General features: G+C 47.9%; 1 protein-coding gene across 5 annotated transcripts in view; it reads left to right on the top strand.

Moving 5' to 3' along the window:
- Nucleotides 1-25,990, top strand: part of CTPS2 (CTP synthase 2) — a 2,467,148-nt gene that overhangs the window by 452,552 nt on the left and 1,988,606 nt on the right. For all 5 annotated transcript variants that reach the window (XM_069636801.1, XM_069636799.1, XM_069636802.1 and 2 more), the window contains one exon: nucleotides 21,016-21,116. In XM_069636801.1, coding sequence (XP_069492902.1) covers nucleotides 21,016-21,116 — 101 coding nt within the window. The remainder of the gene's footprint in view (nucleotides 1-21,015; nucleotides 21,117-25,990) is intronic.

Below are 25,990 nucleotides of genomic sequence, written 5' to 3'. Positions count from 1 at the left end.
TGTGGTGCTCATTTATCGACCTCGCAAGATGAAAGGCTGAGTTTGGCCTTGCCGCTCTGCACAGATGTCAAAGCGAATGCTCTACTCGCTGTGCTATAGGACCGGCTGATGCATGTTGATGTTGAATTGCTAACAGCACCAATATTTCACTGTGAGGTGGTTTAGTTGATCAAACACTCTCTAACATTGTAAGGACAGCCAATAACTGTGACAATGCATCTGGGAATGTGGAATGACATTGAGGACAGTTTGGATATGACTTCCACCCACTCATTGAGTAGCAATGGCTGTGAACAGAACACTGGCAAAAAGAGTGGTAAACAATGGCTTTTGTAGGTTGAATGACCCACACCCTGAACGTTAAAAAACAAAGGAAAATAAAGTTTTATTATATGCACAAATATTAGACGACCCAGTGGAACCGAACTAACACGGAGCTCGCTGCACCCAAAGAAGTTACATCTTTTATAGCGGAAAACTTCAAATTAACAAAATTATGCATAATAAAGAGTACAACATGATCCCGTACTCCCCATTGGCTAACACTGATATACAATTCTAATGATCCCCTATAGTTAATTACCCTATTGATGACACATTATCTAAACACATACACATTCCCCTAAACACAGGACCCACCACATCGTCACTAGGAGTTGATTAACTACCAGGTACATTGTTGCCATAATACATTTTTCTAACAAGTAAAATATTCCTGACCATCGCGTGATGTGTACCCCTCTCTCTAATCAATGTGTCAATAGCAAGGTGAACCCTGCTTTGATAATACAATGGGCCTCCTCATTATACCAGACACTGTGGCACACACAGATCACTCCGTGCCCCTGTATATACATGTATTGGTATCACGTCTGCTCCTCCCATCCCAAACTCCTCCCATCCCAAATCACGGTACAACCCTAGCACGCCTACTCCCTTATCTCTCTGGGATCCCAGGTGCCCATGAGTGACGTGATCTGGGCACTACTGTTATCTTCGCTAGGCCTCTTGGCATCACAGAACCCTATGCCCTACTCACATGAATTCAACCTTCAAAAGGCGCATCCCTACCCTATCTCCCTGGACCCAACATTCCTTTCCCAGCTCCTCTGAGCGCTGCAGCTGGATTCAATTGTTATTGACACAGCACAGCTGCCTATGCCCTTGACAGCATAACTTGTCTCTAGGGGAACGAAGGGGGACTTGTCTCAGGATCAACTGGACATAGCAGTAGCTCCACATTAGGTCTGCTTCTTGTACTTTCACAGACGCATTCTGTAACATGCCCTAAAATCTAACATGGCGGAACTCCTGCTACCTTAGCCCCCGAACCTCGCCTTTACTGCAACACTTTTCTGACTCCATCTTACACACCTGCCTATGTCACTATCTACCAACACATCCCTAAAAACATAACACTGTATACTACCGCTAAATTCAAAATACATTACCCTATCTTTAACCTCTGTATCCGCAACGTAAATACATTATTGCTCTTTCTGTGTAGCTGTATGGTATTTCTAATATGTATCAAAGCTAAATGCAAATGGATACATGCGCTTTCTGCTGGTCCCAACAATAACTGCTAGCACTAGGCCACCTGCTAATACGTTTTGCGCAGCCTAAATCTCTTAGCCTTCCTGGGACATTGCACTTGCATTCCAACACTGTGTTCTTGTAAACAGGATGAAGGGAAAGAATTGGACAATTGAAACATATTCCCACACCCAACCAGTCACTTTCCACAGTGACTGTAAATAACACCATATACACCACAGGGTACAGTCCAGCTATCATTAACAAAGATAATGCTTTACAAGAATTAGTCAGTGTTTAATCATCAGTATCCATTGATGCTGAGAATAGGGACCATGCATTAAAAAATTACTTGAAATTAACTGAGCTCAGGATCATTCAGTTAACAGCCCCCGCAAATGTTAAATATTTTCACTGAGAATATATTTGAGCCATGGGCAAAGCAATTGTAGCTTTAGCAACCGAAATGGAAGTGAAGAAACCTCTTAGTTTGGAAGCGCATTCAGGTCTGTAGAGGCTTATGTTATATGGTAAGCAGATTATGATACAGCATATGATCCCAGGAGGCTGTGGTTCACAAAGCCTTTCACTTCACCTTACATTAGTAATATCTTTAAGGTATTCTTTGTAGTGCATTGCGTAATGATTATATCATGTGTTGCGATGTATAGAAAATGTAGGATGTTAAGAGACTTTACATCTCTTCATTCCATTTGCAATTGAGAAAACTGTTATTTTAAGAGGAGTATATGTGTCGTTAGTTACATTTGCCAGTTATATTAGTGACCTGGCTTTGGCTGTGTTTGGGCTCGCAGTGTACACTCATGTCTTATATTTCTCTTTCTCATGCCACGCTTTAGCTCGGCATCCTTTCTGACTCTCTGACTTCGAGAATTCCTTCAGGCCTTGAGGACACAAGTGGAATGTACTCCACCAAATCCTTGTGTTGTCAGCTGTCATTCATGAGAAGTATGTGTCTGTCCTCGGGGAATTCTTAGACGTATAGACAACCAAAACCTGCATGTACTGATCTCCCCATTTTCCTATTTTATGATTGGCTGAGCATGGGCCGGAGAGGGGCCTGCCTACTACCCTCTTTTGACATTTCTTGTTACTGGGAGAACGGAGGCAGAGTGGATTAACCTTTAATAGCTGAATCCTGGTTTTGGCGCGAGTATCCCCCAGTAAAGCAGTTTTACTCTATCTCTGGAGTTTGTCTTTTTTGGGGAAGCACAGCCAGTTTCCTCCTGGTCGAGTGTAAGAACCAGATAATCAAACCTAACATTCTGGTATGCCTACACATGGGTCCTGAGTCTGCTATTCCTAGAGATTCATATGACTACAGACTTCCAGCCATCAACCTTAACGTACTTAAGGGAACAGCACCAATATAAAAGGAGCAATGGGGAGAAAGGCAATGAGGGAATTAGCAAGACAAGTTGGAGAGTTGATAATAGAAAGAGAGGGGAGCAGATTGTTGAGTACTGGAACCCAGTCTTTGAAAAATGCTACTGTGATGGAAAATGAAAGCCAGTGGATGTTATAAGGTGGTATGTAATAAGTTTAAATGAAGAAATGTAACACTGCTTTAAGAATCAAACCAATATGAATGCTGCTCTAGAAGTTAGGCCAGGCCAATATAGTACTGCATTGTGTGGCGAATCAAAGGATTCAGTCACTTCCCCCAAAAGGGGAGCCTCTTCCTGTGAGGCTGGAGAGGTGAGCCTGCTATGCAGCAATCCTCCAAGGGGTGGCGGTCAGCGGGACCTCACAGGGAGAGACTCCTCTCTTGGGGACAGGGATCAAGGATTTCCTTTCTCATAAGGAACTCTTGTCATATTATTCACCACAATCCAACAATGCACTAGTAACTCTTAAACATATTAATGTTATATCAGAAGATAAATCTGGTACTGTGACGAACAAGAACGTATGAGGAATAAAGAGTACTTGCATAGTAAGCACTGAGATGAAGAAGCTGACAAGAGATATGATGAATGTGTTGCAGACACAAAGGAAGGACTTTCCTGAGAAGTTCGGTAAGCCCCAACAGTGCGTCATAAAAAGAGGTGGACTCAGAGATGCAGGAAGTGAAACCTAGGCATATCGAACTGACTGGATTGAGAAGGCTGGGAAACCAAGGGAGACGCTGCTTTATAGCTTATGTGTTTGAAAGCAGCCACGGGAAAGTGACAGTGGTGCACTGCCCGACCAATCAAGGGGACCGAGCTGGTGGGACATCCAAGCGGGGCTGAAGGAAAGCCCTCCTGTCAACGTGCCAGAGTAGCTGCATGCCAGGAACAGACCTGAGGTGGTCTGTACATGGAAGAGGACAGAAATCCGAGAACCGAAGGCGAAGATCGTGCTGTAGAAGGGAAACTAGGAGAATCCCCTTTTGTCGATGATACCGCTGAGACACAGCTAAGCATGTCGGAAACAACGAGAAAGAGAAACCAAAGAACCATCCTGACCAAAAACAGGAAAGAAGAACGAAACACTGTTCTGGTGACACTTGGAAGACCGCTGAGGGTCCCCTGATGACTCTTTGTTGGCTGAAATTATGGGACATTCTGATAGCAGAGAAAATCATGGTGGCCAATGCGGGCCTCCTTCACCGCTTCTCAAACATCTGGGCACCCCTACTTGACTATGACCAGAACTTTCCGGCACTAACTCACAAATCGCAGCTGGTCGCAAGAGCCCTGCAACCAGATTGCGGACAGCTGGCCCCCATCCACTCTCTCCCGGACCCTGCCAAAAGTTGACATGAAGGGAGGAGGGGGGAGGATCTTGGGGAACTCTCATAAGTTGTTCTGGAGATAATGCTGTGTTCTTTATTGTCTGCTATTATTGTCATCTGTGTGCTGGTTTAAAATAAACACGTTTCTCCAGCATGGGGTCTGGCATGGATTCACATGCTCATGAATATTCCCCGTCGTCAGGCTGGGAATCCTCGGTAAAGAAAAAACCAGTATCAGTTTCGTTTCTGATCTGTCTTTCGTAGTAATATCCAATCACTGGTCTCTGCGTCATACTGACCACAGCCAATGACTGCCCTCTACCTAAGCACCGCCTCTGGCAGCCATCTTCAGATTTTTACCGCACGTTCATGTGTTGGGATCCTCGTGCTATTGCTCTCGAGCGTTAGTGCTATTTTTTCACGTTTTTTCTCAAAAAACTTCTTGTTTTCGGTCAAAAGAGCCTCAAGCTCCACCGACTCTCCATCCGATCAACGGGGACCCGTGTCGGATTCGTCTGCGCCCCTCAAGGGTGAAGATTTCGTCGAGCTACGCTTTTGGAGGACTCCAGAAGTTTCTCAGGCCCGGACATGGCCCAGGAGAAAGGATGCTCGACGCCCGGAAAGCTGTTCAGGGTCTGCCCTGGATGCCAGCTGCAGAACGTCTTTAAGGAGGACGAACACTCCTTTTGTCTCTACTGCTTACATGAGGACAAGACGCACGTGGAGAAGGACTGTGCGTTTTGCGGCAACATGTCGGAGCGGACCATGAAGGACCGCCATCAACGTCTCGCCAACTGGCTGGAAGGGAAGAGCCCGTCAGGCGAGAAGAAGAAGAAGAAATCCGAGCGGTCTTCTAAGACCTTTGAGGACGCCCCGGCGACGGGGGTCCAACACAAGGCAAAGCACCGCGAGTCCGCTGGCACCGGGAGCGCCGAACGGTCGGGCTCTACGGGCGCCAGGCAGGGCGCACCCTCCCCGGCACCATCAACCACGAGCCAACGCTCTGGGTCGGGTAAGAGGAAGGCCGAGCACCCGGCGAAGCTCCTGGAGAGGCCCCGGTCGAGCTCGAAGGCCCCATCGGAGGGGGAGCGAGGCAGTGTCCCCCCCTCAAGGATAAGGCGGTGAGCGCACCTAAGGTGGTGAAGGCCTTAATCCATCCGGCCAAGCCCTCTATCGAAACTGTCGCGGCGGCCCTGGCTCAGCCTGTGGGGGCTACACCAGTGGTGGCGACCTCGGGGCTCAGAGTCTCCCTGCCACCTCGGAGGGAGTCCTCTTTTGTGCCCATCGATAGTGCCCCCGTGAAATCCCCCGTGGGGAAGAAAAAGGGGGGGCAGGGCGTCGTCGTAGATTCGGCTTCAACCTCGGAGGAGGAGCTGGTCGAAGTCTTAAGCCACGGCCTCGGCGTGGAAGAAGACCGGCCCGTCGGGATGGATCCCGACGCAGGCGACGACGACGACATCGAGGGTACCGACGGGGCCCCTGATCGCCCGTCGGATTCCCCTCTGCCAGCGCCGCGAGACAGCTCGGCGGCCATTTTGTTGGCTATACAGTCCTTATGCTCAGAGATAAGGACGAGACTACCGTTGCCGACGGAACCTCTCCCGTCGGGGGACCCAGAACCGGGACCTTCTGGTGTTCCCCCTACCAAGAAAAGAAGGATCCACCCTCTGCCTCCTTTTCAGCCGTCGCGCCCCTTCCAGCCCTCCTCCCCGTCCACCCGAGGGGATGATACGGGGACTGACACGGCAGCGACGGGTACGGACGACGAGGTATACGACGAGGATGTACCGTCGTCGCCTCCCACCAGGGCTTCTCCGCCCGACGAGATTGGATCGTTCCACTCCATGATCACCAGGGCATCCGAGCTTTTCCAACTCTGCCCTGAGGAGAAGAAGAAGGAAGGTTTCCTTTATCAGCGGCGCGAGGCCAAGAGGAAGACGGTCCTCTCAGTGCCTCTATTGGACGACATTTGGGATGAGGGCCTCACCCTCCTCAAGAACCCTTCCACGACGCCAGCTAGAAGGGACCGGTACCAGAAGAAGTACCGGGTCCCGGACACGGCCCCCTTGTGCCTCCGGGCGCAGCCTACCCCGGACTCCGTCGTCTCCGCGGCGGCCAGGAAAAAAGCGGGGGGGTGCGGCCTCCACATCGACTTCCCCACCGGACGGCGAGGGAAAGAAATTGGACGCTATGGGACGCAGTCATCTCGTCTGCGGCGACGACGATTAAAGCGGCCAACGCCTTGGCTATCGTGGCCCGCTACGACAGGGAGCTCTGGTACAAACTGGCTCCCCTACTGGACTTCTTGCCAGACGACAAGAGGGCAGAGGCCCTGGAGATCCTGCAGGAAGGTGAGGTGGCTTCGGACCACGCCATTACCGTTGCGACGGACATCGCCGACACCGGGTTCCGCCAGTTGGGCAACGGCGTTTGCCTTAGGCGGCGTGGATGGCTCAAGGCTACGGACTTCCGTCAAGACGTTCAGACCAGAGTCCTGGACATGCCCTTCGATGGGAACAACCTGTTTGGGAAAACAGTGGACGATTCCCTTCAGGCCATTAAAGCGGACACCGAGACGGCCCGGGCCCTTGGAGTCCTGCAACAACGACGGACGCCCTTTCGGAGCAGCGGAGGCAAGGACGCCTCCAAAAGTTCAGGCGGCGGTTTCTCCACCTACCGTCAAGCGGCCCACTCGTCGGCTCAGGAGGCCTACAGAGGACGAGGCAAGTCTGGCGGACCCCGCCGTCGTCGCCAAGGAGGTCAAGGCGGCAAAGCCTCGTCGAAGCAGGATTGAACCGACCGTGGGGTCGGGCCCCCACCGAAGCACCCCGGTGGGAGGCCAGCTGGCGAGATTCGTCAGCGTGTGGGAGTCCATCTCCACCGACCGTTGGGTGCTGGACGCCTTGGCCCGGGGCCACGCGCTCGAATTTCAAAGAAGGTGTCCGCGCGTCCCCCCCGTGGCCAGGAAAGAACTTCACGTCCCTCAACTTCTCCTGGAGGTAAAGGCGATGCTGAGGAAGGGCGCCATCGAACTCGTCCCAAAGAGACTTCGGGGCTCCTGAGTTTACTCGAGATACTTCCTCGTGAAGAAGAAGACGGGGGGATGGCGCCCCATCCTGGACCTGCGACGTCTGAACAAGTTCATCAAGGCGCAAAAGTTCCGGATGGTCACCCTCCAGCACGTCCTGGGTCAGCTGGAGGAAGGAGACTTCCTGTCGTCGTTGGATTTGGAGGATGCCTACTTCCATATTCCCATCCTAAAGGGGCACCGAAAATTCCTCAGGTTTGTGGTCCAAGGGCGTCACTACCAGTTCAAAGCCCTCCCCTTCGGACTACGGTCGGCCCCCAGGGTATTCACCAAGTGCCTTGCACCGGTGGCGGCGCAGCTGCGCCGCGAGGGGATCCACGTCTACCCCTACCTGGACGACTGGCTCATCCGAGCCAAGTCGAGGGAGCTCGCCCTGGATCACACGGCAAGGACCGTCCGACTTCTCACGGACCTGGGATTCTCCGTGAACTACGCCAAGTCTCACCTGGTACCCGCGCTAAACGCACTGTTTCTGGGAGCGAAGCTCGACACAGTGTCTCTTCTGGCCTCCCCGTCGGAGGAAAGGACCAGGTCCATCCTGGGCAAGGTACAGTGGATGTTGGTTTCCGACGCGGCCAAGGTGAGGTCCATCAAGTCCCTCCTCGGAATGATGTCTTCCTGCATCTACCTCATTCCCATGTGCAGGCTCCGGATGCGCCCGTTGCAGGAGTTCCTGGACGCACGCTGGATCCAAACGACGGGCAGCTTCGAGGAGAGGATCACACTCGACGAGAGTTTCCGCCGAGCAGTCCGGTGGTGGGGCAACCGCACGCATCTGACGGCGGGCATGGACTTCCAGACCCCAGATCACCAGGAGACAGTGACCACCGATGCCTCCCTGGAAGGGTGGGGAGCGCACACCGAAAATCTGCACGTGAGAGGCCTTTGGCTCCCGAAGGTGAAGTCCCTCCATATCAACGTCCTGGAGCTCCGTGCAGTGTTCTGGGCCCTCAGGTCCTTCCTTCCGTCCCTCAAGGGCAAGGTGGTGAGGATCTTCACCGACAACACCACCACCATGTTTTACATCAGGAAACAGGGCGGAACCAGGTCCCCAGCGCTGTCCAAGGAGGCGCAGGACCTGTGGCTTTGGGCCGTCGCCCAAAGGATGTTTCTGGTGCCGTTTCATCTGGCAGGGATAAAAAACACCATCGCCGACTCACTCAGCAGGGAGCTGCGCTCGTGCCACGAGTGGGAGCTACGGCAGGATCTAGTGGATCGCCTCTTCCGACGGTGGGGCACACCCCAGATCGACCTGTTCGCGACGGCGACGAACTCCAAGTGCCGAAGGTTCGCCAGCAGGTTTCCCCAGGCGAGGAGCTTGGGCGATGCCTTCTCGTTCCCCTGGGAGGGCCTGTTCCTCTACGCGTTCCCTCCTTTGCCACACTAATCCGGCTCGTCAACCAGCTCAAGAGGTCACGGTGCAGGATGATCCTCGTCGCACCTGCGTGGCCGAGGCAGATATGGTTCCCGGACCTTCTGGACTTGTCAGCGTCCCCGCCAATCAAGCTGCCGGTGGACGCGGATCTTCTCTCCAGGGAAGGAGGCGCCATCCTCCACCACGACCCGAAATCGCTGAACTTGCAGGCCTGGCTCCTGCAGCGCTAGAGTTTGGAGGATACGACATACCGGCCGACTGCAGAGAGGTTCTTGCAAAGGCCAGGGCGTCCTCGACTCTTAAATGCTACGGACACAAATGGAAGAGGTTCTCTGTCTGGTGCCACGCACAGAAGATTAACCCTCTACGGATTACGGCTCCCCAGGTACTGCCGTACCTGCTGACGCTGGCCAAAGCTGGACTGGCACACGCGTCCATCAAGATTCATCTTGCTGCGATCTCCCGATACACCAGAACCACGGGCCGGACGTCCTTGGGGTCTCATCGTCTGGTGAAAGAGTTCATGAAGGGACTGTTCAGATCGTTCCCGCCGGTGAAGGCTCCGGCCCCGGCGTGGGAGCTCAACGTGGTGCTGACCAAGCTCATGGGACCTCCGTTCGAGCCTCTGCACTCGGCCCCGTTGAAGTTTCTGTCATGGAAAGCAGCGTTTCTTGTGGCCATCACCTCCGCACGACGGGTGGGAGAGATCCAGGCCCTTTCATGCAAGGCCCCGTACTTGACTTTTCACGACACGAGGGTAGTGCTCAGGACGCACCCCTTCTTCATGCCCAAGGTGCCGTCGGACTTCCATCTCAACGAACCCTTGGTGTTGCCTGTGTTCTTCCCGTCGCCTTCGTCGCCGGCTGAGAGGACTTTGCACTCGCTGGATGTGGCTAGAGCGCTGAAGTTCTACGTGGACCGCACGAAGTGTTTTCGGAAGACGTCACAACTCTTTGTGAACTTTGAACCTGTCAATCAGGGGAAGGCTCTCTCGAAGGCTTCCATTTCCAGATGGCTCTCCGGCTGTATCATGTACTGTCATCGGTTGGCAAACCGACCGCTGCCTGGCCGTCCGAGAGCCCATTCCACCAGAGCGATCGCAGCTACCACGGCGTTCCTTTCTGGTGTGCCCCTGCTGGACATATGCAGGGCTGCTACGTGGAGGTCGACGCACACCTTCACGAAATTCTACTGCGTCGAACGGGGTTCCAGGGAGGAGTCCAGGGTCGGCCAAGCAGTGCTGCGCAACCTGTTCGCCTGAGGTGAGCCTGGTGAGGAGGTAAGATGCTTAATGTTGAGTTGGATGTACTGCTTAATGTTGAGCCTTTGCCACCTCCCGTGGTTGTGCATGTGTGTACTGCTATGTATTCTTTATTCATGAGCATGTGAATCCATGCCAGACCCCATGCTGGAGAAGGAACAAGTTACTTACCTGTAACTGTTTTTCTCCAGCATGGGTCTGGCATGGATTCACATGCGAACCCTCCCGCCTACCCCTCTGCGGCTCTTCACTTGGTCATACTGCCACTTCACGTGCTTCCAAATCTGAAGATGGCTGCCAGAGGCGGTGCTTAGGTAGAGGGCAGTCATTGGCTGTGGTCAGTATGACGCAGAGACCAGTGATTGGATATTACTACGAAAGACAGATCAGAAACGAAACTGATACTGGTTTTTTCTTTACCGAGGATTCCCAGCCTGACGACGGGGAATATTCATGAGCATGTGAATCCATGCCAGACCCATGCTGGAGAACAACAGTTACAGGTAAGTAACTTGTTCCTAACAAAAAAGAGGAGTGGAGATCACTCAGGGGCCCTGCATACTCATCCCAGTAGTTGGAAAGAGTACCACAGGTGTGAGAGTAATACAGGAGCTTGTCATGTTTGTCCTAGAGAAGATAAAGAGTACAGAATAAGCAAGAGTCAAACGGAGATGTTATCTACATTTCTCAACGTGAAGAGAAAGAGTCTGAAGAGTGCAGAGAACAAGTCTACAAAGGCCTGGGAAGATCCCTTAAAGGAACTGGAAAAGCTATTGAAAGGAATAGCCAGAGACTATTTGAAGATACCTTATGAAAAGGAACTGTGCTGGAAAGCATCCCAGGAGAAGGGAGTAAATCTCTTGGTTTTTTGTTGTTTTTGTCTTAGTGGTAGGGCTACAATAGCTTAGGCTTTTGGACGGAGGACAGACTATTTACTTTGGACTTTACTACTTATGACTAGCACCCTAGTCTAGATACTTTAAGTAGAGAACCCCTTAGCATAAGGATAGTTAAGCATGTTCTTATTATTTAAATAAAATAATTGTGAACATGGTACACAGTTGTGTGTCTCCTCCCTCTGACCTACTGCAGCTGGCTTGGTTAGATGTTCAACTCCATTTTGGCTATGAAATGCTTGCACACGTGCATGTTTCCTCTTTGGCACATATAAGCAAGAATTCCTTTCTTCTCATTACTCATGCCCTGTACCGTTAGACTATTTTTATTAGCTCTAACTATTTAAATTCCACTGGTTGAGTCCGGATGACACTGGTTTGTAGTAGAAACTAGATAAGCTGCCATTAGAGCTTTTATGATAAGACGCAGATGCAGAATGACATGTGGGCCTCACTACATGGGACCGGGAAAGTGGAATGAGTTACGATTTCTCTTTGAAGTTCGTATTATAAGCAGGAAACAGAAAGGTTACTTCCTAGATTTGCTCTAATGAGCATCTTAGGGTGCGCCCGTCTCATTGGTTTCAGTGTATTCCAAAGTGTTTAAGAACTGCTGTGTTTTGGGAGGGGCATATTCGTATTAGAATTGTTTGTGAAGATCTGTCCTGTCGATGTGTGATTTAATCACTTTGCTATTAAAGATGTTTACCAACCTACCTTCTTTGGATTGCGTCGATGGCGTTTTCTCCTACGTTACTAAGAACCTTAGGGGGTGATCTTAGCCCAGGTCCAGGCAAGAAGCAGAAGAAAGAACTAACTAACTTTGAACTAGCCTACCACTAGAAATTGTGTGCCTTTGAACTAGCCTACCACTAGCAATTGTGTGCCTTTGAACTAGCCTTCCACTAGCAATTGTGTGCCTTTGAACTAACCTACCACCAGCAATTGTGTGCCTTGAACTAAACTACCACTATAAATTGCGTGCCTTTGAACTAGCCTACCACTAGAAATTGCGTGCCTTTGAACTAGCCTACCACTAGAAATTGTGTGCCTTTGAACTAGCCTACCACTAGAAATTGTGTGCCTTTGAGCTAGCCTACCACTAGAAATTGTGTGCCTTTGAACTAGCCTACCACTAGAAATTGTGTGCCTTTGAACTAGCCTACCACTAGCAATTGTGTGCCTTGAACTAGCCTACCACTAGCAATTGCGTACCTTTGAACTAGCTTACCACTAGCAATTGAGTGCCTTTGAACTAGCCTACCAGTAGCAATTGTGTGCCTTTAACTAGCCTACCACTAGGAACTGTATGCCACTGAACTGAACCAACTGTGCCTTGAACTAGCCTACCACTAGAAACTGAGTGCCTTGAACTATTAATTCATGGTGAACTTGTACTCCTAGCATATTGTACACCCTAATGCTGTTAGTCTGTAGTGATCCCGTGCGCCTAACATATTGTATAGTCTATCTGTGATTCGTGCTCTCAGCACACCAACGTGCCCATTGCCTCAGCCTTTTCTGTGAACTTATGCTCTCAGCATATTCACTTGCCCACTGCTCTAGCCCACTGTGACCCTGTGCTTCAGCCTATTGATCTGTACTTCATAGTACATGGCACAACCTCATTAACCGCAGCAGAATGCATATCGGCACGACTCTGCCGATATACGTCCCATTTGTTGCTGCTACAAGTAATACTGGTAACCATGGACCAAATTAAATATGCACCCTGCCCCATTCTTCATAGAAACTCTAGGCTTCGTGCTAGACTCTCCTCCCTTTTCAACCTAAGCCTCCTAGCAACGCTCACTTAAACCGCTGCACCAACCCTAAAAACCCTACCAGGAACTCTATGCAAGCAAACCTACAAATACCTACTATTACCATAACAAAAGAACCCATCCTGGTAACTCCAAACACCAAATGCCTACCTAAAACAACCACAATAGCAGACGCACTGATCAATGCTAGATCAGTCGTGACCCACGCCACCGAAATAGCTGATATCCTAACCTCAGATAACCTAGCAGTCACAGAAACCTGGCTACATTACGCAGCAGGTCCAGGGCTTTTCCTGGCAATACCTAAAGAGTACCAACTATTAAGATTGGACCGTCCCAATGCCAGAGGAGGTGGCTTAGCCATCATCGCCAAATCCAACCTGGATCTAAGGCTATCGATGCTACCCCCACTAAAATCCTGTGAACTACTGGCCGCAAAACTACCCATATCCCCATGTCGTACACTAACTGTCCATCTCAAATATAGACCACCGGGGCCCCTAGGTTCGTTCGAAGAGGACTTATCTAGCCTCCTAGCGAGCAATACAAAAAAGTCATCCCAGATAATGATCCTTGGTGATCTTAACTTAGGGCTTAACGAACCGGATGACAAACAAGCACAAGCAATAGCCACTATGCTTGACGGACATGGCCTCACCCAAAAAGTCCTCACACCTACCCACGACAAAGGAAGAATATTAGACTGGGTCGGCACCTCTAACTGCCCCACTACGATCACCAAAATCACACCCCAACCGTGGACTGACCACTTCCTCATCGATTTCAGCTTAACACTTAATAAGATGGCCAATAACGAAAAAATCATTGTACCCTCTGCCCCTACCAGACCAAGGAAAAACATCACACTTGACAATATCCTACCCCTTCTCCTTCCAACAATTAATGCCTTGCCAAGTAACTCTGACCCGGACATAATTCCACCACATACAATGACACCATTGCCCCACTCAAGATTTGTAAAAGTAAACAACAAACCCACCTCAACCCCTGGTTCACCCCCCACCTAAAAGAACTGAGAATGGAAAAAAGAAAACTAGAAACTATATGGCAACACTCCCCTACGGCTGAAAATAAACTAAAACTCAAACTCTGTGCTACCAACTATAAGAAAGCAATCATCCAAACTAAAAAAGAAGTCTATAATGAAAGAATTTCCAAAGCATTCTCCAACACAAAGGAACTATTCGTGATCCTGCGAGAATTAGAATCTCCCATACCTCCACCGGATAACGTACCCAAAGACAAGCAATGGTGTACTAACATCAAAAATGCCCTCACAAACAAAATAAAAACTTTACAATCTAAAATTGCAATAAAAAAGGCCTTGCTCCCACACAGTGAAATTCCCAGCATTTCCTCTCCCATAAACAAACCTAACCTAGCACCATTCAAATTCTCTAAAGTTTCCATTCACAAAACTGAAAAAATCATTGGCTCATTAAAACCTTCCAACTGCAAAGGTGACCACTGCCCAGCCCAAATAATCAAGGATGCAGCTAGAGACCTAGCTCTCTTTGTCACTAAACTCATTAATGCCTCCTTTTCGTCTAACACCGTCCCAAGTAGTTTAAAAGAATCCCCTGCTTAAAAAACAAACTCTAGACCCTTCCATCCCCACTAACTATAGGCCCATTACTATTGTCCCTTTCCTCTTGAAGATAATCAACAGAGTGGCCTATCTCCAAATCCAAAAATACCTTGAGACCAACCAACTTCTAGGCACTCGACAATCGGGGTTCAGATCTCAGCACGGCACAGAGACTGCACTTATAGATCTCAAAGTCCAAATTGACAAGCTCAATGACAAAGGAAACACAGCTATGCTACTCCTCCTTGACCTGTCGGCGGCTTTTGATTTAGTGGACCATGCAGTTCTCTACAAACACCTAGCCTCAGCCACCTACTTCTCAAGTGAAGCCATAGCCTGGGTCCAATCCTTTCTCGACAATAGAAGCATGCAAGTCTTCTCCAGCCCAGATTCAGCAGACCCAATGCAGACATGTGGAGTTCCCCAGGGCTCATGTGTCTCGCCAACCATGTACAATATCTTTACTAAACCTTTATTTGACAAATTGGACAGACTGGGTGTCACCTACACAAATTATGCAGATGATACCCAGATCCTCATCCCCCTCTCAGGCAATTTCTTAGCGGATACAGCTTTAGTAAATGAGATTTACATCCTCATTCAGGCATGGATGGCAACCCATGGCCTCTGCCTGAATGACCATCCGTACTTCTGAGCTACACAAAGTCCTCTTTTTAGGGACTGGGTGGGTGAGGACGGTTAAACACCAAAACTACAAATTCCCACAAACCAGCTTCCTGTCCTCTTTGCTAAGAGTGAGTATTCACAGATTCAAACGCATAATATCATGTTCACCCCCTACTCAAAAAAGGAGCAATTAACCATGTGATTTATCAAAAATATACATATTTTAATTTTTCAAAAAACATTACACTTAACAATCATATTCTAAAAAATGTTTAACAAAGACACCATACAGATTTCATTCCTATGCTTGTATGTGTATTATCTACCTGGAACACCAGTTCTTATACCAGACCCCTTCTATACCACACTGTAGGGTATATATCTTAACCCTCAGTGATGTGATTGATGCCCCTCCTGATTTCTACGGGCAACGAGGCTGTGCCAACACTCTAAACATGTGTTTCTAGAACCAGCATTAATCTCAATTTCAACACAAACATATACATGAATTCATCCCTAGTATATATTCTGCTGGTTCTGTCTTCAGGGCACTTAAATCTTTCTTGTATTCTTCCAGTTGTCACGCATAACGTTATGTGCTACCAGCCATAGTTCCAATATCTCTAAATTTGTCTTGTTCTACCAAAACGATAGGCGGCTTGTGTGTTGTGTCCGCCGTCAGCGCAAAAACGTTTTCTCCCACTGTATCCAACACGACTGTTCCTACTGCCTATTTATTGTTTCCAGCCGTGTGATTTCGGTTCAGGAGATTCCAAAGTGTGTCTTATTGGGAGGGTCATGCACAGGGAACTTCACTTCCCGGCTTAATTCTAAGCCTTCACTGTCTCGATCTACCGGTGGTCACGATGACCTACTTTTGCCGTCTTGGCGTGCTCGCGGTGTGTAATCCGTATTCGAGCTGTCGTTGGTCGTCTTAGTGCAACCTGGCTGCACTAAGACGACCAGTTGAAGTCAGTAATTGGTTCATGGGTAATGGTTTATAAGTGGTTTTGATGGGAACTGTGAGGTTTTATAAGGGTACTTTTTGCTCGAAAATGGTTGAATTTTATTCTACCAAATCTTTTACCAATTCTTTTTTACTGAAAAAAGGTAGATGGTGTTTTGAGGTTGGTTATATAGTAAGAGTGGTGGGGGCTAGTTGAGGGAGCCTGAGGGGGTCTCCTCCATATTTTGCAGTAAAAAATGGGGTAAAGAACAATTTGACCTTTTTACATAAGAGCAAAGAAAATATGTTATTCTAACATAGGAACTTTAAACGTGCTGACGACATGTCTTGGAAATCTGTTGGCTATTTTCTGCACTGTTTTTTGCCCCTGCCCAGATTTCACCTGTATCGAGAACGTGCCTTGCTCATCTGCCCACATTGAGAGTTTGCTTCTCGTTGGTACTGAGTGCAGGGCTTGAGAGTACCAACAGGTTTCAGTCCATGGGGCTTTGAGGCTTGCAGGTCGAGTGGTTTCCTGCTCCTGTCCCCCTCACTAAACAGGGTGAGTATTGGGTACAGATCATTACATACCTTAGGGGAGGTGCATTTAACATTTTCACCTAAAGAAGTTAGCATAGCACTTTGTATTCAGAAAGGCAGGAAGGCAATCTGCCCAGATAATCTTCCAATTTTATCTGGATACCAGTCTTAACTCAATTGTTTTACTTTAATAATCTTGATAACAAACCACCCCAATAATGGCTAAACGCTGAGATCATTCTGATATTCAAAAAGTGCAAAAGTAATGAGCCAGGGAATTACCGCTCAATTTCTCTGCTAGATAGCCGTGGTAAAGTCTATGCGAAAATATTTGCAATAAGGCTAACTCTGCGGGTGGGAGCCGTTGTGCCTGGCAGGTCTGACCTGCCAGGCATAACGGCACCCTCCCACAGAGGTTTCACTGAAGCACTGGCACCGTTAGCAAGGGTGCTGGTGCTTCCATATCCCCACTCCCATGGACTCCATGGGAATGGGGACTAACATTTCCCTGCTGGGACTTGTAATGTCCCGGTGGCCCTGGGATGTCAGGCGCTGGGAAAAAATGTTGCGAGTCTGGCGGCAACACGGCGGTAGCATCGGCAGGTTACCGCTGGACTCGTAATGATGCGCAATGTCTTCTGGTCTGGGAGGTCCTTATCGGACTGGGAGTCTTTGCCCCAGAGAGGGGAGTCACCTCCCTAGCCTCACAGGGGGTGGCTCCCCTGTGGGGAGAAGGGATGAATTGACCAGATCTGTCACAGAGGGAATGACGCAAACCTTCGCGATATTCGAGATAGTTTACCCATTTACGGAAATTGCTTGTAAAGATCAATGTGGGTAATTTAAGGGATAACCCAGATTTGATCGTATGATCTTCTGTGAAACTAGTCAAAAAGATATAGTGGTAGTGGGTTTTAGCGAACCCGCTGCTTAAAGGTGAGAGCAAACCACTGGTTTGTAAGTAGTTGATGGTGAAATCAGTAGTGGAATTTAAACTCTACCTTAACTAGATCTCGAGCCCTCAAAACAGGAATGTGCTTTAAAAAAAAAAGCGATTATGCATTCTCCCTCTTAGGTGTCATACAAACTCATGCGAAGTTGCAAATTCAACGTTTTGTCCAATATGTCTACATAATGAAATGTATGAATATCATTTTTTTTAAAGTTCTGCCCGTTTCTTAGTGACCTTAGGTGTAGGTGGTTTATTCCATTATTTAGAACTCAGAGAATAACTACATACTGAAGCTCTAGTGTTTTGCAGATCCCTGTTAAGTTTACTTTGAACTTCAACCATTTCAGCCTTCTTATTGACGGCCTGGAATAGAAGATGTAAACACAGGAAACTGGATATTATTTGATGGAATTGTGCATTAATGCGCTGTGTGTTTTATATCAGTTTTATAGTATAAAATACTATAACTATAGATGAGCATTTTACTTTATTTGTAATTGTTTCTGATCTTGTATGGCTTTTATGGGTATTATGATAATAAATATTATTATGGTATTTATTGAGCGCGGAACAGAGGTATACACCAATACAGATACATAACGGTGCGCTTTTCAGCGGTAACAACAGAAAAGATATACAGGTGGGTGTAAGATACAGAGGGGGACAGAGGAGGGTTACAGCTGTACCTGGTGGTGGGACGCGGAGGGGCGGGCGGCATCCAGCGAGACAGGTGGCACGAGGGGCGACATGATGGCCTAGGTGTTGAGAAGGAGAAGGAGAGACTCCTTGAAGAGGTGTGTCTTCAGTTCTTCTCTGAATTGTAGGAGCGTGAGGTGATTCTGATGCCGACAGGGAGGAGGTTCCATAGTCTTGGGGCATAGGCAGAGAAGGCTTGTTTTCTGGTCCTTTCCTTTTTTGCAGCAGCGGATTTCAAGTCTTCATTTGTCCTGGCTTCTGGTGGTGCGCTGTCCGCCGGAGATACAGAGTTTCTCCGCGAGGTAGCTGGGTGACTTGAGGGCGACTGCCTTATAGATGATGGAGCAAGACTTGAAGGTGATTTGTGCGTGCAGTGGGAGCCAGTGAAGGTCGATGAGGGCCATGGATTTATTTGCATAGACTCTTGATTATGTGTGTGGCTGTTTGTAGGACACTTTTCAGGGGCACAAGGGTGGATGACGGGAGGCCTTCGAGGAGTGCATTGTCCCCATCCGGGTTTGGGTTTGCAGGTGAGTTGTTTCAGAGGCTTGTGTTAGTCAATGGAGATTGAGAGGGTGGTGTTGAGTGCTTCCGGTAGAGAGTCGCAGTTCGGTTGGGGGTGTTCAGGCCATGTAAGGTGTAGGTTGGCGAGGTCTTTTATGAGGGGTCCCACTGGGAAGTTCTTGAAGGACCTACTAAAGGTTTATCTGCTGGGTTTCTGCTGGGAGCATTGGACGGGGTGGTGTGCAGGAAGTTGAAAGTTACAGCTAGGTGGTCAAACCAGTCAAGTGGCAGAGGAGAGCTGTAGTGGAGGGAAGACAGTGTGGTGATGATTAGGTTGAGGATGTTACCTATCTTGTGTGTTGGGTGTTTCGTGTGCTGTGTGATGCTGAGGATTCGAGAAGGCTGAGGAGAGCTTCATTCATCGGTTTAGTGGCCTTGTTGCCTGGGAGGTTGAAGTCTCCTAGGAAGATGTTGTTTGCGTGCATGAGTGACATGGTGGTGACCAGGTTGGTGAAGTCTGTGATGAAAGCAGTGTTGGGTTTCGCTGGTCTGTAGATGAGATGGAAGGGGACTGTGTCCATCGGGGAGAGAGGAAAGTGGCAGGAGAGTACTTCAAAGGAGCCAATGTTGTCAACGTCAAGTCTGGTGCAGGGCCACAAGGTCTTGTGTATAACTGCAAGGCCTTTGCCTGTCTTGTTCGGCTGGTCTCTGTGTTGGATGATGTAGCCCCCAGGGACAAGGCCATCTAGGATGTGGGTGGAGGTGGTGTTAGCCAGGTCTCAGTGATGAAAATGGCGTCAAGGTCGTGTATAGTGATGAGGTCGGTGATGTTTGCTGCATGGGTGATAGCTGAGAGGACGTTGGCGAGCATCAACTTCCGTGTTGTGGATGGTGAGGGGGGTGTTGATGGGCTTGAGGCTGACATGTGTGAGGTTGCTGCATTGCAGACTCTATGCCTTAGAGGAGGGGCGATGTCATTGATGTTGCCTGGTGATGGTGGTATGGCCTTTAGGGATCGAGGGAGAGAACACATGTTGGCGTGTCATTACCTGTTATCTGAGCAGGGGTTTGGGCCTTGGGTCCTCCTGGTCCAAACAGGAATTGCCCTTTTCTTCGTCTGCACTTCATTTCAGACGCCCGGGCAAGAGATGCCCTTGATCTCAGAGTCAAGAGCAGAAAGGAAGAGGCATGGCTAAGAAAATGGTTGGGGCTTAGGCCAGGTAACCTAAATCCACCTACACGTCCTCACCAACTGTCAAAATAAAGCTAAACTAAACTAAACTAAAACATACTGTAGTCCCTTCAGGAGGGTATAATCTACATCCCCATAAGAGGAACAACCTGCAACTGACAGCATGAAAACATTTAAGTTATGATTTGGTCACAGGCAGCATACAAGTGCACTCATGGCATACATTTTTGGCACTATGCACAAGAAGCTTGAAAGGGGGCAACATGGGCATATCTTTTTGTAGCAAACCTCAGATTTGCCTTTGGGCACAACCGGAATCAAAATGTGTTACAACATGGTCCAGTGCAAGATTAAACCATGTGGAGGCCCTTAGGCAGTCGACATTTCAGCCGCCCCCTCACAAATGATCTCCTAATAGGTTTTAAATTGTACTAATCAACAATTTTAATAAATCAATTTTATTACAGTCTGTACATTACATGTAGGTAGTTTGCACTGGATTTTTTAACAAACTGCCAGCTGGCAGAAGATGGGCTTTTAAGAGACAAACTGTTATGTGAATCTGAGGTCTCTGATTTATGTACTTTAAATTGTTAATGGGTAAATTACATTAATACAGTATTTTCTCTATAGAGTCTTTAATGTACAGTTTTCGTTTCTTTGAGTCAAGTCATATTTTTCTCTCTTTTGGAAACAATTTAAGAAAGCTTGATTGTAATTTTCTTTCAAGATCAAATAAATATTATTTTGATCCCTTGTCACAGGGCCCCTAAATGGAGTGGGTCCCATAGGCCTGTACCTACTTTGTCTGATTCGTAATCCAGGACTGCATGGTCTTGTGTACTGTTGCTGTTTTGTAATCTATTAGAGGTTTTCATGTTTTCCCTGATGGAAGCTATTGTGAATTGTATTCCTGAACTAATATATCACTTAAAGGTCTGATCAGTGTGTTTTCCGTTAGGTCTGAGACGGAAGAATGGCCAGCAGACAGCATGTTCTTTTCATTTTTGATTGTTTGATGCTTAAAAATGAGCAGATCTGAAAGGTTTACTGGGTGGGCCCTTGCTGGATGGGTAGAGAGGTACTACGAAGAAGACTTTGCAAATTCCAGAAGGATGTTAGAGGGTTTATAGAAAAATGGGACACCAGAGATCCTTAGAAAGCATGTTTCTTATATAGCCTGTGTGACACAAAGGTACAACAGACATTTGAGACATAACACTGACAATTAAAAAAAATGTATATTTGTTATTTGTGTTTTCCCCCCAGTTGTGCCACATATAACTGATGCCATTCAAGAATGGGTGATAAAGCAGGCAAAGGTTCCTGTGGATCGAGATACAAAAGAGCCACAGATATGTGTAATAGAGGCAAGTATAGAATTTCACATTATTTTGATAGTTTGTTGTATGCATCCTTTCCATTGTAGTGTAAGCTCAAATACGTAATGAAGGAAAAAGTGAGAATGTTTGCATACTTTCTGCTTATGAATATGTTGATAAGTTCTAGAAGGGATATCACATTCCACAATGTAACACAATATTTGATGTCTCCGCGTCCTAGAGAGGATGAGATGGGGCCATAAGGGCAAATGCCACACAATTTGCCAGTGTAGAGGAGCAGACAAATACATAACTTTTAAGCTCCGCCCCCTCACCTCTTTCATGTTGGAACGACAGTGAAAGAGTCCTATGGGTGACACCAAGCATTGTTTCGATACTGCATCGAGTGTATGGGAGACGTTATGCACTCAGACCACCATATCGAATGTACCCTTGTACTGAGACAGTAGACTGTTATTACAATCTAATAGCTGCAGAGTGACGTCTTGAAGTAAAGATACATGGACGCACTGAAACGATCTATAAATATTCAAAAGAATAAATACAAGATTTAACTGAAGCAAAAAGAGAAACATGTAATCAAGTCTGAAGAACTTATGAGTATCAAAGAACCAAGTGAGAAGAGGCAAAGTAAATGTATATATGTGGAAACGCAAGGTAGAGGAGACATATAGAAGCTTGCTGCGATATAATCTATAATGTGACTAAAGTGGCCATGGGAAAAAAATGGACGTCGGACTCGTATTGAATCTGACCGAGCTACCTCAGAAACAGACCAAGGCTGCAGAGACGGGAGAGGCTGGAAAAACGGCTTTGTGTGAAGGATGGAGAGCAGCCTCTTTGCTTGGGATCAAGTAAGTCGATCAAGGAATAATTTCAAGGCACAAAGGGAGTCAAGAGGATAAGCCGTGGACATTACACATATTTCTCTTAGATTAAACTAAGAAGAAAACACCCACAAGTGCCAAGTATTGGATAATTAAAAATGCAGAATGAATATGTGAGATGGAGTGCTCAACTCTCAAGAGACCAAGATGAGTAATAGCACCTAGTACAATTAAATCAAATAGCAGTAAATAAGAGGTTGACAAGGACGAATTTGTGGCCCCTTCACACGTGACCCTGAAGGTGAAAACAAGGGCTATTCATTCTGCTCTGGATGGAGATAAGGGTGTACCCATACTCCCTCAAAGATCCCAGATCAAAGAACAGGCTGCAAGGCCAACTACAAAGGAGACACTTTGGCTAAGGACCTGACCGATGAAAGGTGATGGACTAATTGGCGCAAGTGGGTAGTAGTATGACATTGTTCTCTGCACCTGAGTTTCGTTTTGCTTGCGTGCTGTGGGCAGCCAATAAAGTTCGGAATTCATGGTGGCAATGGTAAAGACAGACACAAGTGATCACAGTGGTGGTTATTAAACTGTAAATGCTGGGTGGAAAAATGCCCAATCTATCCCTAAATATAAGATGGGAGAAAGCTTCGACCATCAAATGAGAAAATAAGACAGTCCTTGTGGCATCTTGTCAAAGTAAAAAGGCCTATACAAAAAAACCTATTGCCAAATCCTTACAACTAATTACAGAAACCGTGTGGGATAGGGTTTTCAATAAAGGAAAAAGTGTTCACAAATAATAAGTCAGGATGTGAGTGCCAGGGGTCTCCCTTACCCATGTTTTGAGCACGGGACAAAGTGGATCTCCTGAGCACAGCACCCACTCGAGCTTTCCCAGCACGTGCCGACAGTTCGGTTCCGGATATCAGATTCTTCAATGGTTAAGTCTCTTTTAACAAAAGTCTCTTGCCTACGAGGGCCTGATATATTCAACAAAGAAGCATAAAGTCCTGTTCCACGTATGGCTTTGGGTGACGGTTTCACCCCTAGGTCCTCCTCTTCCGGGCGCAGACCCCTCACAAGTCGTATTTCATAAATCAATTGAAGAGTTCCTTTCTCATTGAACTTTGGGTGATGACTTTCCACCCCTGGATCTCCCTCTTTTGGGTTCGGACCCCTTTTCAAACGCTGGTCCCCCTCCTTCGGGTTCACAATTGCTTTTCTTGCATTCACGAGTCTTAAAGCCTTTTCAAACAATTACCTGCAGACATCCCTCCGTCGGGTTCATTCTTGTCAACACACTTGTTCACGGGACTTCAGACTTCGTCCCTTCTTATTAGCATCCCTCCGCCGCGTTCACTCCTGCCAACCTTTGCAACGCACTGTTCATGTACTAATTTTTACAATGCAGGATTCATTTCCCTTAGCTTTCACAATCATCTGTTGGTCAAGGACTTTCGACTGTACAGAGGATTTTACAAGACCCCTGTATGACCACATTGACCTCTCTTCGTCTCTTCCCAAGGCCTTCTGGTTACGGGAGTCTCTACCATCGAGTAATCACCCTGAGTTTCTTGCATGAGCACCCACAGGGTGCCGACGCATATGTTGTGGGTTTTCCCCTCTCCCTCATCAATAGTTTCTTTAAACCTTTCAAAGTTCACATCAGCCATTTGCTACTTTTCGTTCAACTCGCCCCTTGACTCACCGGCTGTGATGAACCGTTTGGCTTTCCTTCTCTTTGGAGTTAAGGTTGGTACCACCGCGACAAGCGTCTCTCCCCGGCTTGGTCATCAGCGGAGGAGGGTCTCGTGTACCATTGACATCTGCTGTCACACACGCTGGCCTTTGTTTGTGGTCTTATGTTTCTGTCTGCAGAGGTTTCACAGGCCTTGATCGGAAAGGGCAAGGTCGCTTCTCTCCTTGTAACCCTCTCGGTATTCGCTGTCTTTCAACTCCTCTTGAACTGCCGTGTTGAGCTGGCTCTCAAGTTGTGCGGTCTGCCTTGCTCGTCCTGTGCTCTCGTGCTCCACCTTTTATCCCAGTGGGGAAGGGTAAGGGCCATCAGGTGTGTGTGATTCTGGTCAATGGTCTGACTTTGCCTGTCCCTTGTATTGGGACATGTCAGGTAAATGGCTCTGATTTTAGTCTGTAGTTTGTGCAAAAGTGTTTGTGTCAGAAAAGGGAGGTGGGAGCAGTGTTTTGGAATATCCTACCTGGTAGGATGGGGAAAAGGTGTTGAAAGAAGGGGGTACTGCGTCACACCCGTCGATGTCCCACTCCCACTCTCAAGGACCCCACATCCAGCTGATCCTCCCTGTTAAGATCGATTTCTGAACTCTGACCTGGTGGGCAGAGGTTCAGAAGGCCAGCCTAGTTACAGGGTAACCTTCTGGACAAGCCAGACCAATCAAGGTAGCATTGGCGGCGGTCAAGACTAGGTCTTAGGAGGGTTGAGGGTGACTGAAAGACCTCAATGAGCACACAGAGTAAAGGACACTTACAAATCACTCCCAGTCAGGTGTATATATATTAAAAAATACAAATACATTTATTCAAGGCCTTTGAGTTTCAACACAATAGTTATTTTATTAACAGTAACACTTTAAACCAACACAATCCTACTAAAATACATATATACAAGACCAAGTGGCCTAAAGGGTTAATGCATGAAATGGGTCCACAACCTAGAAAGGGAAGGAAGCAGGTAGTGCAAAGATTCTTTAGGTAGTTCTGCAGTAATCCCAATCCTAAATGAAAGGCAGTCCAGTCCCTAAGAAGAGGGGAGCCTATTGCTCAAATGTACTTGCAATACTGGCGCATGCAGTAGTGCAGATGGACGAAAACGGGGTCTCTTGTAGGGTCTATAGCAGCTCAGGAAGGTGGGTGAGGTGATGCAGAGTAGGTTCCCACTATTCGTGGAGGGTCTCCCCGAGAGGGCAGAACAAGTTCCAGGAGTTGGGAATAGTTTGATAGCTCAGGTTATCTGTGGAAAGGAAAGGGGCCCTGAGAGGACAATCGTGCATAAAAATGGATGGATGCGCTAGGGGCCACTGGTAAGGGTTGCAAGTACTCACCGACCCCTGGCACACTCCAGACGAAACTTCGGCAGTCGAGTCCAATTCGGTTGCAAGTTCAAATGCTGCAATTATGCGGCTCTGCATGTTTCAGCGACCAAGTTACAGCATGATTCCCAGACGGGACAGTGGCGGTTTCTCTGCTGCTGGTGGATGGATCAGGCCAGTTTATCTGTAGCAGGCTTCAGGGCACAGAGGGGCACAGCTGCAAGGTACCTGCTAAGTTCGTCAACATGGCTGGGCGACACAGTAACCGCATGTTCTCTAGTTCCGGCGCTGTCTTTTTACTCCAGACCTGGGAATGCCAAGTGTACGAAATTCGGTGTGAGAGTGCTGTGAACACAGAGCTTGTGATGTACCAAGTTTAAAGGGCCTCCTCAAAACGGCGGCGGTATCAGAGCAAAGGTCCTGCGCAAGCTAGTTAGCCAGTTGGTTGGCCCAGGGACACTTCTAAGAAAGCTTACTTGCAGGGTTTGATGAAGGTGCCGAGAATAGTTGGTCCCACTATTCCAATGGGTCAAAGCATCTTCACAGACCTTCTAGTACGATCAGATGCAGAGGGGTCCAGCGGGGCGACAGCGGGCTCAGGGTGCCAAACATTCCAGTGGGTCATCAGCGGTTCCTCGACTCAGCTTTTTAGTTTCAGGATACTTGGATCCTATCCTTCGTTCATTGAGAACTTAAGAAATCGACATGGTATGGGTGTTTGGAGCCTTCTCTTATCCAGAATCTCCTTCGCGCCAAAACAAAGAGGACTCAGTGGGAGATCTGCTCACATACAGGCCCACCATATGTGGACCAATCAGTGACCATAGTGGTCCTAGGCATTCACAGCACACCAGACTCTCTGGCACCCAGGATGTGTATTGGAAACACAGTCCAACCCACATCCGGGAAGCACACACACAAGGCATTCAGAAGCCTGCGAAAGCTTGGTGTTTTGCGGGAGAATGCATGCCCAGATAAGGACTGATGTCTCATGTTCAGG

This window comes from Ambystoma mexicanum, chromosome 7p, assembly GCF_040938575.1.
Source record: "Ambystoma mexicanum isolate Mex_15411 chromosome 7p, UKY_AmexF1_1, whole genome shotgun sequence".
NCBI lineage: Eukaryota > Metazoa > Chordata > Amphibia > Caudata > Ambystomatidae > Ambystoma > Ambystoma mexicanum.
This window is presented reverse-complemented; position numbering and strand designations above follow the sequence as displayed.